Source organism: Cydia pomonella, chromosome 19, assembly GCF_033807575.1.
Source record: "Cydia pomonella isolate Wapato2018A chromosome 19, ilCydPomo1, whole genome shotgun sequence".
Classification (NCBI taxonomy): Eukaryota; Metazoa; Arthropoda; class Insecta; order Lepidoptera; family Tortricidae; genus Cydia; species Cydia pomonella.
This window is the reverse complement of record NC_084721.1, coordinates 5,349,772-5,363,834: the sequence shown is the minus strand read 5'-3', so window position 1 is coordinate 5,363,834 and position 14,063 is coordinate 5,349,772. Positions and strand designations below refer to the sequence as shown.

The window sequence follows — 14,063 nt, the reverse complement described above, 5'->3', positions numbered from 1 at the left end:
GAACAAGAGGCTCCGTAGATCTTTGACTTGCTTAGTCAATGTTCAGTATTAACATGGTGTAGTTTACTCGGGGCGAAAAAACGGGTGGGTTGCTAAATCGTATCACTGGCACTAGCAAAACTTGCGGATAATCGGCACAAATGGAAATTAAAACAATCAATCTTCGAAAGTATGAACATTCCTGTATTTCTTGTTTACATCTCTTTGACGGTAGCTGTCATGCTCTTGTAGGGGGCTGCGTATTGGAAGTGGCTTCCACGGAGAACTTTTATTTATTGTAGATTGTTTATTAACTTAATAAGACGACACTGAATGGAAAAATATACCAGTGATAGATATTTACGTAGCTTTAACTTGAATAAAATTAATTTATGATTTTAGGATGTGTTTTCCTGTTGCTAGGCAGATCAATTATTCATAATTTTAATACAAATTAAACAATTTAAGAATTTTGTCAGTTGAAAAGACTCTAAGTTAAAAAAAAACGTGGTTCGTCAAGTTCAACCTCTCATACAAATTTCGAATTGATTTGCCGTTTACTATTTGGTTTGACGAATTTATATATATACAAAAACTACAATACGGCATACATGCTTTAAATTAAGTTTCGTCCGAAAGCCATAACTTTTTTAAATTCGCCTTTAGCGATGCGACAGATTGACACTGTCGAAGAGAAGATGGTAAATAATTCCATAATTTGACAGAGTAGACCGTGAAGGACTTGCCATAGGATCGATGTTTGTGAGGTGGGAAACATAGCGAGAGATTCGCGCTGGAGCGGAGTCGGGGCCCGCTGCCGTCTGCTAAGAATTTAAATATCTCCGAGAGGTAAGTAGGGGAAGAAGGAGAAAACAGGACATTAAAAAGAAGGGAAAGTATATGGATGTCTCTACGGCGATGGATGGACAGCCACTTGAGCTGGGAGCGGAAAGACGAAATGTGGTCAAATATATCTGATACACACATTTTGCAGACGTTCAAACTTATCAAGCAGTTCCTCAGTGAGATCTAGCATGGCGATATCTGCATAATCCAGAAGTTGAATCAAAAGAGAATGCTAGCATTACTTTTGTGTGAATAGGGAGGAAACTTTGGAGACGACGAAGCGAGTGCAGGGAAGCAAAGAGTTTCTGTCACATGGGGAGCCCACGGCAGGGCATCTTTTTTACATTTTTAACCAAAATAAACACCCGCAGTAAGTAAGTATATGCGGAATATATTTAACGGTACTTTAGTAGGTAGGTAGGTATCTCTAGATTTAAATTTTAAAAGTCAAATTTTTAGGTTCCTGTTATTAACTGCACGCAAATAAATAAATAAAATAATGAAAATCTAAATATAATCCTTTTTTTTAATCTATAAAGGTACAACAATAATAATAATCAATAATGAATATTACAAATAATAGTTATTAGATCAAGCGGGGTATAAAAATGAATTATGAAGAAATAGATAATAATCCCATCCCCTTATTTTTATGTCAACAAGCTTTTATTTAGTCTTTCCAAACAAAACAGTTCAACGGCTTACAAAACAGTATCGAAATAAGCCAAGAAATAAACAAATCGCTAAACCATAACGAGTCTAAACTGGGGATAATCCACTTAGACTGCCAAGTATTGTCTAATGAACGCCGAGTCAATGCCAATATCCTTCTGCGATTTACAAAGACTTTGTGCTTTCATCCCTTCAAAGGGATCCCTTCATATCTTGAAACATGCTGCCGAACCTTTCTGGAATATAATTATTGTTTTTACGAAAAGGTGTACTAATCTGTTTAAGGATAAGTGGGGTCCCAGTTCAAGTAGGCACACGTGACTGGAGTTTTCAGGGTACTCTAAAGAGGAACGGCCTATTGGGAAGCGCACTATTTAATTCAATAAATTTCGGCCCATATACGATATGGATCGGATATGTCAGTTTCAAAAGTGACGTTTTTGTTTGAAGAAACTTCTCTTTTGACGTATCGTATCTTTGGCAAACTTTTGACGTATCTTTAAGTTCAAATCGGACTGTATGAATCAGTTATAATTCGTGTATTTTTTCATATTCATGGTCTACTTAACAAACAGTTAACACCGATTGCTGCCTCTTCTGGAAAGCCGGCACGCACATCGTTTATCGTTTAAATTTAAATAAATCTACTGCTAGTCACCGTCGATCGACAAATACGGCTGTAAAATCGGCAAACCTGTACCTGTACAAGTTGTACAAGAAAAACTTAATTCTAATAATAATCCTTCTGTCCGTCTGTTGCGCGCGGTATCCCTTGCTTTTTGAGAATTTAGGTAGCTATTATATTGAAGTTCGATAAATAGTTTTGTTTAGCTTTGATGTACCTTTCCATATGAATAACTCGAACGAAGTAATTTAATAGTCCGTGCAGCAGCGAAAAATTTAAATCATCGACTTTACGCTATTTACTAAGGAAACGATTATGTGGAATTGCAATTATAAGTATCTCGAAGGCAATAACCGGCAGAGCAACGAACGCTTTGCGGGGATAATGCCGTCATAAAAAGCGTGCTTAAATTGTTAAATTTACCTGGAAACAGCAGGGGTGTACAATCAAATCATCTCTCTCAAAGCTTCTTGCTGTATAAATTAGGATGGAGGTCGGAAAATTGAGAAAAATGTTGCCTGTCCGGAAATTGAAAAACTTCGGTTGGGTCGTTCTTTTATTCTAGAATTTGACAGTTTTTTTTAGAGGAAAATGAATTTCAGGAGCGGACCATGTGACAATTTAGGGGCTTTTATTAAACTCGGCTGGGCGTTGATTCTATTAGTTACGCCGTAAATAGAAAAGGCTTTGTTGACGTGACTTTGCAATTTTAAGAAAACTCTCCCCTATTTTTGGGTGTATTATTTTTGGGAGATAATACAAAGTGGGGTGACGGGGCAACAATTTGTGGTTGGTCATTGGCTGATTATTTATAGTGTTATCTTTTGTAACGGATGATGTAGCCTTAAGCGGTACTTTGAAAAAGTGCGAGTCATGCCTTTTCTGTTTTAGAATAATATACATTTTGTCGTGTAAGGATACTTCTTATAGCAATTACTTTTTGAATTCACCGATTTCTTACTTTTCTTTTTAAAAAATCGGTTTCATATTTATGATCAATAACAAGTATCTATGCGATGGCAATCGCTTACCATCAGGCCATTCATCTGCTCGTTTACCTCCTATATAATAATAATAAAAATATATGTACATAATTGAAAAATCAAATCAATACTCCTACTGTTTACCTTGAAGGTTTATTCTAAACAAAGAAGAATTCGCAGTTCTCAATACAAATGTCTTTACAAAATTTCATCATATATTTCATCATTAACAATAATTAATAATGTTATTTAATATTATTAAACCCTACTATAGTACCTTCCAATTTATTCACTTCAATCCTAATTTTCACTTATTAGGGAATTATTTTAAGAATTAAAATTAGGATGTTTCCAAATTCATGTTACAAGCTGTATTAATGCTATTTTTTTTATCGTTAATATCCTAATAAACTAAACTAATTAATCATTCATAGAGTAATTATTGACCTCAGGGATTTTTAATATAGCAAATTAAATATTAGATCTCTAAGAACAGACCTAAATATATATATTAACACGTTAAAATAGCAAAATTACTCCATCTCGCACTAAAGACCTCGAGACAGGAATATCAGATTGTGACGCACGCTTTACCCATGTCCACGTCTACAGCCGGCTAAAGTAGGTAATTTTACTATCCTGTCACTTTTGCCTTTTACTAATGTTACAAACTAGGTACGATATTGCGACATTGATATAACGGGCTACATTTTTTGCCTAAAATGTTTTTTATATTAAAAGGTGTAACCAAAATGGGAATAAATGTAATTATCATATTGTTTTAAGATAAAAAGTTAAACTACTGGCCGTAAATGGACCCGGGTACGCCCTTTTTGGACCCGGGTACGTCCTTAAACTACGTCCATAAGAGAGGTATGGGCATTGTGAATGTCATCTTGCTTTGTGTGGTAGGGCACAGCCAGTGGATGTCATTCCAGATCTAGAGCAGAGCCCAACTGGGGAAGTACCTCCACCTTACAGAAAACAGCAGCGAAATAACACTAGACCCTACTCATAGTGTTGTGTTCCTGCCGGTGAGTAAGGTTGCCAGAGCTCAAGGAGGGGTGGGAGGGGGTTAGGGTCGGCAACGCGCATGTAACTCCTCTGGAGTTGCAGGCGTACATAGGCTACGGAGACTGCTTACCATCAGGCGGGCCGTATGCTTGTTTGCCACCGACGTAGTATAAAAAAAATGGATTATAGGAAAATTAGGGTAGTTAAATAAAAAATACAACTAGTCCTATTTGAATGAAACAAATTCCATTTTGACATCACTTGGAACGCGTTTCTCGCCTAAGTGGTTAGGTGCCCCAGACACCGAGTGATCTTAAAATGTGATGACTTATTAAAATTGCAATATGTAGATTTTAGTAGAAGAAGTGGACTCACTCACTTTTAAAGTCACTTGAGATTAGTTTGCTCAGTAAGCAATTTATCGCAGTATTACTTGCTCGCTCTTTTCCATTCATGATTCCAATGAGTGAGATGATGCGAATATGCGAAACGACCGTTTTCGAGCGGTTCGGACGGAAGGTGTCGGGAAAACATGGCAGGATCGTATCGCTTGATTCGCCATCTTGGTCGCACTTATGGTTGTGTGTATTATAGCCATCTCTTTTACGCAATCTAAACTTTTCCTACTCGAAATAAGCGATATATATTATATCACCGCGATCGAAAGGTATGAATCAATATTTTCAAGTCAGCGAAGCGTTTTTCGCAACTCTAATGTCATATCATATACTAACGAAAAGCACCCGGCTGCCTATCCCCGTCATTGATCCGGTGGCCGGGAAGGTCTCGGGGCGCTACCGGGAAAACCGAAATTCGCAAATTGTGGGGATCTTTCTCTTTTCCTCTCACTGAGACGTGTAAGCTGAAGACGCCGATTCAAAACCAATCCGACATTGGAGGGCAGGGCACTTTTTCATTGGTATATGACATATTTTATAGTATTAATTTACATATAGTAGTGTAACTACTTAAATATAACAAAATATTTATTAATGTTTTATTTATTCCTTCAGTTCAACGGCAAGTTAATTTAAACCTTACAAAACTATATTTTAGTCCACAACGTGATATATGTACAGTCGTGCAGTCTAGACTGTAAAACCGACTGCAAGCTGTTAGGGTTTAAAACGTCACGCCGATGACAAACTGCAGGCGCTGCAACAAATCTCCAGATAAATAACATTCAACGAAATGGAACTAAAATGTGAATTTTAGGGGCAACCCGCTCGTTGAGTGTTAGGTACCTTCGGCATGTAGACTTAAACCTTCTCAAACCTTGCCCCTTCACAAAGTAAAGGAGTGGAGGAGTAAGGAGGAGGAAGGATGAGTTTTGGCCGAAAGGTGTAAAGTTTCGGCGGTTTCGCGGCCGGCTCCCTGACACAGCCGGGTTGCGAAATGCATCGCAGCCATAGTGTGTGTTTTAGTTTTTAAGATATATTTTATGATATATATACTAGTTTTAAGGTATTTTATCTATGAGCCCATAGTTGCCTGAAAATAAAGATTTTTATTCATTCATTTAAACAAATTTATTCGGGGTTAACTAGAGCTTGTATACAGGCGTGCAATTATATTATTAAGTTATAATCTACGACGATGCGATCGGGCCGATTCGAAATTTAAGATACGTCAAACATTTGCTAAAGATATACGATATGGATTAGATATGTCAGAAGTAACTTTTCTCCGAACAAAAACGGAAATTTTTGACGTATCGGGTCGATTATATAACTTACTTGGATCAGCGCGTGTGCTATTAACTCCTACGAGTATTGTCTCCTATCGTCATCGTCTATATAGTTATCGTATCATCATCATATCAGCCTTTTATCGCCCACTGCTGAGCATAGACCTCTATTCTAGTACGCCACTTATCCCGGTCCCGAGCCAATTTCATCCAGAAGTGACCCGCAGTCTTCCGAATGTCGTCCACCCAACGAGCCAACGGACGCCAGGCACTCCTTTCGTCTGAAAGCGGCCACCATTCCGTTAGCATTTTGGTCCATCTGCCATCACTCTGCCTGACGTATATATCGTATAAAGTTATCGTCACGCTGATAATATTTTCCTGGCTGACACATGAATTATATCGAGTAACATTAGAAAAGTAAAGCAGGGAAGGTCTCGGGTTCGAATCAAATTAAGGGCATTCATTTTTGTGTTTATTAGTTGATAAATCAACAAATTAGAATTTTATTACAAAAAAAAAAAACAATTAAAAATATATATACATATATATTGTACGTCGATGGCAAACAAGCATACGGCCTGCCTGATGGTAAGCAGTCTACGTAGCCTATATACGCCTGCAACTCCAGAGAAATTTGCATAACAGCAATAAAACTAAAATTCTACGGAACCTAATGTAATCCGACCCATTATCCCCAACACATTGGAGATTTCGCTTTCGATGTAGGTATCTGTGTTTATGAAAAACAGCCTCTTACGCCATTCAGACAGCACGTCTCTGGGACGGTCGTCCCCCTAACATTAGAAAAGCTCCCAATAAGTCTGCTTTCAAAAAATCTGTCCGTGATTTATTTGCTGGCAGTTCAAAGATCAACTAAATATCAGTCTCACGAATCGGTTGTGTATATTATATTTATTTATTTATGTTGTTTTAAATGTACCGCCTACAATCTTTTATGCTTTGACCTAAGGTAGAGAATGCCACATGGCATTAAGTTCGCCTCAACGCCTACGCGAAAGATTTACATTAAAATTTTAACGCAATTTCACTAAACAATACAGAAATATGTACCAGTATCTATATTGTGTCATTGACGACCAGACGTCCCTTGACTCGCAATTTAATATTATTAAAGGTTAGATTTTACAAATCTGTGCATCATCGTAGATGCCACGAACTTAATCATAAAAGTAAAACACAACATAAAAAATATTACTATAATACACTCGCATAACAGCTCTTGCTCTTCAGAAAAATAAAGTTCCTAATGCGAACAACTCGCATCTTTCTCTAGTTTTCAACATATATATGACAACACAAAAGAAGACTCAAATGCGTGAAACTTTCATCCCCTGACAATACAGTTGAGCTCACATATTGGAACGCTTTACCACTTTGACATTTTTAATGCTGACTCCAGAGTCTTAAAATCTTAGTTTGCTACGTGCAAGCTTGGGACACAAAAGCCTTTCTTACTTTTTCGAATTGTGGTTGTTTTATTGTGTTAGGATTTTCAAAAATGTTACTTGTTGGTCTTGTTCTTTGCTATACAGTAAGAGGACAATCTTACTGATTATCTGATCGTTTCTTAAAAAAATGCCTCTCATTAATCTTGTATTTTTTATAAATTTTATGTTCTTTCTACTCAGAAACAGAGTGTTTGCTTGAGACATAATTGTTTTCAAAAAACTATGAGCAATCTCGTCACCTCACTTAATCAAACGAGTTTTTTTGCGATATGTCAGTCTCCTTCTTCCTCGTGTTGTCCCGGCATTTTGCCACGGCTCATGGGAGCTTGAGGTCCGCTTGACAATGAATCCCAAGATTTGGCATAGGCACTAGTTTTTACAAAAGCGACTGCCATCTGACCTTCCAACCCAGAGGGTAAACTATGTCTTGTTGGGATTAGTCCGGTTTCCTCACGATGTTTTCCTTCACCTAAAAGCGACTGGTAAATGTGAAATGATATTTCGTACATAAGTTCCCAAAAACACTTTTTTGAACCCGCGACCTCCGGATTGCAAGTTGCACGCTCTTACCACTAGGCCACCAGCGCTTGTCATTGTATTTTGCGATATGTCAGTAGGTGATTTTATATTGTAGCTCCTCATGTGGCAGATTATTCTAAAGGTCGCTTCTTTACGTCCTCTTCCCCTCTAACCTTCTTTAAAAGTCCTTCGGGGTACTCACTGTTAAACAATTATATATTTTAAGCATTGTTTTAAAACAGCATGCTGCAACCACTTACAGCATTGAATATACTAATAAGAGACGCAAAGATATTGTCTGCCCACAAAAAATTCATAGGAGATATGCTTTTTCTATGAGATTTTTCATTACTCTGAGTCCTTGTCTATACAACAGGCTTAACGCAAATTTAGATTTATATACACTTAGCTACACTAAGTTTGTTTCAAAACGAATAAGGGTCTGAAACATAATAAAATTGAGTCCCCTTCCTCTAACATTGAAATCATGGGTCAAATAAATATGAAAAATTTGGTGAGAGTAAAGCTTAGTAAAGAATTTCAAGGAAAACTATAACGAACTTGTTCGGTTAACCCGTTTTTAGGGTTCCGTAGCCAAATGGCATAAAACGGAACCCTTATAGTTTCGCCATGTCCGTCTGTCTGTCTGTCTGTCTGTCTGTCTGTCTGTCTGTCTGTCTGTCTGTCTGTCTGAGGCTTTGCTCCGTGGTCGTTAGTGCTAGAAAGCTGAAATTTGGCATGGATATATAAATCAATAAAGCCGACAAAGTCGTACAATAAAATCTAAAAATTTAATTTTTTTGTGGGTACCTCCCCTACACGTAAAGTGGGGGTGAATTTTTTTTTTCGCTTCAACCCTAGAGTGTGGGGTATCGTTGGAAAGGTCTTTCAAAACTAACAGGGGTTTTCAAGAAACATTTTTTGATAAAGTGAATATATTCGGAGATAATCGCTCCGGAAGAAAAAAAAAATGTGTCCCCCCCCCTCTAACTTTTGAACCATAGGTCCAAAAAATATGAAAAAAATCGTGGAAGTAGAGCTTAAGAAAGACATTAAATGAAAACTATAGCGGACATGATCAGTTTAGCTGTTTTTGAGTTATCGCAAAAAGTTTTCCCTTCATAGTAAAAAGACTTACTTTAATTAGGTACTGATTATGCAAATTTGCCTATTTGTTTAACTCGGGTGAAAGGTACCGTTTCATCCCTTGGTTAACAATTTACTATACTTGAAGCTCCAGTTTAGCTTATTGTGACGGAAGAGTAACTACGGAACCCTACACTGAGCGTGGCCCGACATGCTCTTGGCCGGTTATTATTGAGTTGTTTTTTTCTTTCAAAAAGTCTATTTTTACGGACGGGTAGCTACGGTACCCTACACTGAGCATGGCCCGACATGCTCTTGACCGGGTTTTTTAGAATGAAGAAGGTAAGCGGTAAATTAATTCACGTCAAATTTTTGCCTTAATAATCGTTGCTGATTTTTATAAACGTTTTTCAATAATATGTCCAGATTTTTTACCTTTTTTTCTAATGTTAACGAAAAACTAACTAAAACAGTATGGATAATGATGTTTTAATTTACACACATATCATGAACTCTCTATGATGCCTCGAAAACACTAAATTACGCCAGCATAAATTATCTGTAAATATGTTATAATTGCGTAATAATAATGATATTCAAATTTAGAACATGAAAAACTAATGAATTTGTTTTAAGAACGTATTTATTAGCTACAGTCAAAATCTATTTCATCGAGGGGGGGGGGGGGTTGCTAGGGTCGGCAACGCGCATGTAACTCCTCTGGAGTTGCAGACGTACATAGGCTACGGAGACTGCTTACCATCATGCGGGTCGTATGCTTGTTTGCCACCGACGTAGTATATAAAAAAAATCTACATAATGTTGGAGTAGTGATTAAAAGAGTCCTTTATTTCCTTTTTAAAACCACCGTTTTAAGTTCCTTGCACCACCAGGGCGAAAATGTTTGTGCTTTTTATGTTAAATTGGAAACATAAATATTAAATACATTTTAATTCGAACTAGTTACTTAGTCTAAATTCCTTTGAGACGAACATACTCTCGAAGTATTAGGATTAGGTAGGAGAGTTATAAAAGTTGGATCGTAACAACATGTTTTAAGAATTATTTTGTACACATTTTAATTAACTTCTCTTGTGAGTAACTAACGATGTAATAAAATCTTGCGATTCAATCCTACTTCTTACAGGTGTATAGATCAGAAAATATGGTTCTAAAAATTAAATTTATGACAGAAACTGTTAATATCTGGTATTTTTTTTCCTTTATCTACAAACATAATCTTAAACCCTCTATGATGCGTTTAAGAATCTCAAATTACAAACTCGCTTTCAGCTGGTTTCATAAACCTACTCTCGTATTTAATGCGTTTCATTATATATCGGTCACATAAACAACTATTATCTACGTAGGTAAGTGTGTCACAGGACAACTGTAGATAAAATTCTGAACGGTTGCGTGGTTACATGCGTAATGCGAGATCATTATTTTGCAATGTGTGTTTTCTCAAGAAAGATATAACGAGCCTTACTAAGGCGTAAGCAAAAAGGAAGTGATTGATTGATTCATCGAATTTGGGCGAAATTTCGATAACCCATTTGAAGAGACTCAGCTTATTTTTTTTTTTTCGAAAACTGCTAACGCAGACGCATTAGCCTTGTCGGTGCCGTCAGCCATATTTGGCTCGACTGCAGCTTCATCTAATTTCTGAGCTTGTGGTTGAGCGTCAATACTTTTTTTTGGGTCATGAAATTATTTGTAGTAATTAAATACTTCTATGTTGTAAAATGATGTAAGCACACGTATAATTTATACTAGATACATATTGAAAAAGAAAAACAGCTATATGTGTCCATTTTTATCAATAAATATTTCCATTTTCATTTGGGTTAATTCATTAATAGGCTTTAGATTAAATTTCATTATTTTCCAGCTTCGACGTTCGCGGCCGCTCGTTCAACAAGGCGCTCCAGTGGTCGGACCCGCACAGCTTCGGGCCGCGCGCGTATTTCGCCACAGTGGCGCGGCCGGCGGCGCTTACGCTCAGCTCCGTTCAACTAGGTAAAACATTGATAGTAACTATAATAAGATATAGAGGTCAGTTTAAACTTATACTATGATATCTAAATGAGGTCAGTCACCCATGCGTCTCGCTTGCGCCAATAATGTACGGAGAGTTACGTCATCATTTAGATATAATTTTGATGTTAAAATGTAAGTATGTATTAACTCAAAGAAACGGGACTTTATCGCGTATTAATTTTAAACCTCAGACGTTTCGAGAACGGCGTTGTCCCCGTGGTCTCGGAGAAGACTAACAACATATTCCTAGTACCACACAGTGCACAAAATGTTCAAGTCAATAAACAAGACCATCAGGTACAGATATCCGATTCTGAAAATTAATAACGTACAGCACAAGTGTCTAGCCTAACATAACCCTAAAGGTTCAATTGTGTAAATTAATTTATTATTTTGGTTTCTAGATGACGAGGGCACCTACCGCTGTCGCGTTGATTTCAAGAACTCCCCTACCAGAAATTTCCAGATACGACTCACTGTTATAGGTGAGTTTAATATTTGATCTTAAACGCAATGCTCAGAATAGAATTGAAAGATATGCCCAGCATTATTAAGAGATGATATAACAAAATCAAAACCTTAACTAAACTTGTTCTGTGCGACTATTTTGTTTGTCTCGCATTCATTATTATTCTATATTTATTTTTGTAATTATTTTAAATGTATTCTTCATGTCTTATCTGTCGTGGCATCATCGACTGAGCCCTACGGATGACCAGCGCTGGCTTCATAGCCAAGAGTTGGGTCAATTTCGCGATGCACTTTAATGTTTTCTTAAATACAAATACGTTTATTTCATAACTCGTCAACTGTAATGATTGAATTAAGATTTCGTATACCGAACTATAATTACGTACTCTTCATTTATGGGCTCTCAACTCAACTATAATATTCATTGTGATACGCTGTATTCAACTATGTATTAAAAAAATACTAATCACATGCCGCCGCGCTCGCGCTCCCACAAAAAAGCCTAAACAGGCGCGAGGCGGGACGATTAGTCGCGCGTTTTAGTATTTTCTACTAAATTCGTTATTTAGGTTTTATAGTAAAAAAAGTATTATTTTAGATGACTCGTAGAAGAAATATTGTATACAATAGTGATATAATCAAGCTCTTCACTCAGCAAGCTTCATTGCGTAAACACGGTACTCGACTGAAAAGCTCTATGTATAAAATACTATTGCTGCTTAAGTTTTCTTACCAATAAACATCTTTAACCTTTTTTTTTATTTAATAAAATAGTTAGGTACTTGAAATTATGAGACACGCTTTTTTAATGTTGTACCAGTTAAGTTACTTTATTTTTTTTTAAAGTGTTTACTCCCTGGTAAATGGGGTCGACTTTTTTTTTAATTTTATGAAGCTACCTACTACTAGCATGTGCTATTAATTCGTGCACAAGTTATACATTGTCTTGAGCTGAAACTTTCTTGTGGGAGAAACTATCAGCTCACTTGTTCGCCGTTGCTCTATTCTGGTTAGCAATCAAAGCTTGGATGTTACATGTACATACAGCGAAGTTTTCAAATTAATCAAAGTAAAATCAATTTATGTTGGAAGTTTCTAGAATACTTTGGTGGACAAAGTTGAAATACGTTTGAAGTGTTCTGACACTAACTGATTTGCTATTATTTAATACAGGATGTTCAGCGTAAGAATTCCGATTTCAACATTTTACTAAAAAAACCAAAACCGGATTACATTTTTTTTTAAATCCACATTTTATAAATGTCGATGTACGCTCAAACGGCATCTGAGCGCTTGCGCCATCGACCCTGAGCGTTGGGAGGAGCTTGCTGGAAGGAGGTCTTCTTGGCGTTCTACCATCCATAACGGTGTCAAAACATTCGAAGATAACCGCCTCACTAGCCTAGACATAAAACGCCAGTTACGGAAAGAGAGACCTAAGCCCTCCTACGTGTACACGTTCAACGCAGCTGGCCAACTTTATTGTCACGCGTGCAATAGAGTATTTAAGAGCAAGTTCGGCCTGACATGCTAGACAACGTCCATAATGTGTTTATTTGGGGTCGCCGACATCGAAAACGATGAGGAGGACTATATATACTAACCTTTTCCGCATAATCCTAAATTAATGCAATGCGGTACTAAGTGAAAATCCTTTGGTAGGATACGCCTCAATAGCATGGCATGATAATATGCACGATGCTCTACAAGCCAGCGATCTATTGTTACTAATCCATACGCAACACTCACAAAACTAAAATTCACTAAAATATGGCAAAGTCACGAAGTCTTACTTCATGTTTTTAACCAGCAGTATTTCTGGAATTGAACAAGCCCTTTGTAGCGAAGATACGTTTCAAAATAGATGACATTTAAATAAAAGCGACGCACTACATACTAGAGTATACATAAATAACTTCTTACTTTATGTCGCTATACAAAACGTAAGAAACATCCTAATATATTTGTCAATTTGATATGGTCTTCACGTCATATAGATATACAAACATCTTCCAGAGGACAATTTGGACGTACATTGACATTCGAATGATATCTAAATCCTAAAACTATTCATATTCATTTTAAACCTGTCCTCAGCCAAATAAATAAAACGTCAAATAAACCGCGAAACTTTTATCTTGATGAAAATTTTATGAGGCGACGACAGGGAATCAATTTAGTCATTACGACTGAAATGCGGCTCTGGCTAATGACGGTTCGCAGACATTTTAATTATGAGCTGTCGAGGCGAGATCCGGCTGGAGATGGGCACAGTGCGCCAGATAGTGGAGGTCGCTTGGGATACGCAGTATTCGCGTTCATAGTATAAAGCTAATAAATCGGTAGATGTCGCCGAATAGGTTATGGTGATTTCTATATCACGCTAATGAAATTTTATTAAATTAAAACTTAAATTATCATGTTTCAAACGTTTTTAACCCCCAACGCAAAAAGAGGTGTGTTATGTTTGACGCCAATGTCTGTCTGCGGCATCGTAGCTCTCCAATGGCTGAACCTATTTCGATGCGGTTTTTTTTACGTGAAAGCTAGTTTTCTTGCGATAATTCTTAGCTATGTTTGATAGAAATCGATTTAGCAGTTTGAAGAGTATCAGATCTTTTCCAAAATGATGTTAGGCATTTTTAGCACAAAATGGCTTAATTGCGTAT

General features: G+C 36.9%; 1 protein-coding gene across 1 annotated transcript in view; it reads left to right on the top strand.

The window, feature by feature from the left end:
* Positions 1–14,063, top strand: part of LOC133528569 (hemicentin-1-like) — a 324,344-nt gene that overhangs the window by 257,808 nt on the left and 52,473 nt on the right. The window contains exons 4-5 of the mRNA XM_061865999.1: positions 10,775–10,902; positions 11,328–11,408. Of these exons, the coding sequence (XP_061721983.1) occupies positions 10,775–10,902; positions 11,328–11,408 (209 nt within the window). The remainder of the gene's footprint in view (positions 1–10,774; positions 10,903–11,327; positions 11,409–14,063) is intronic.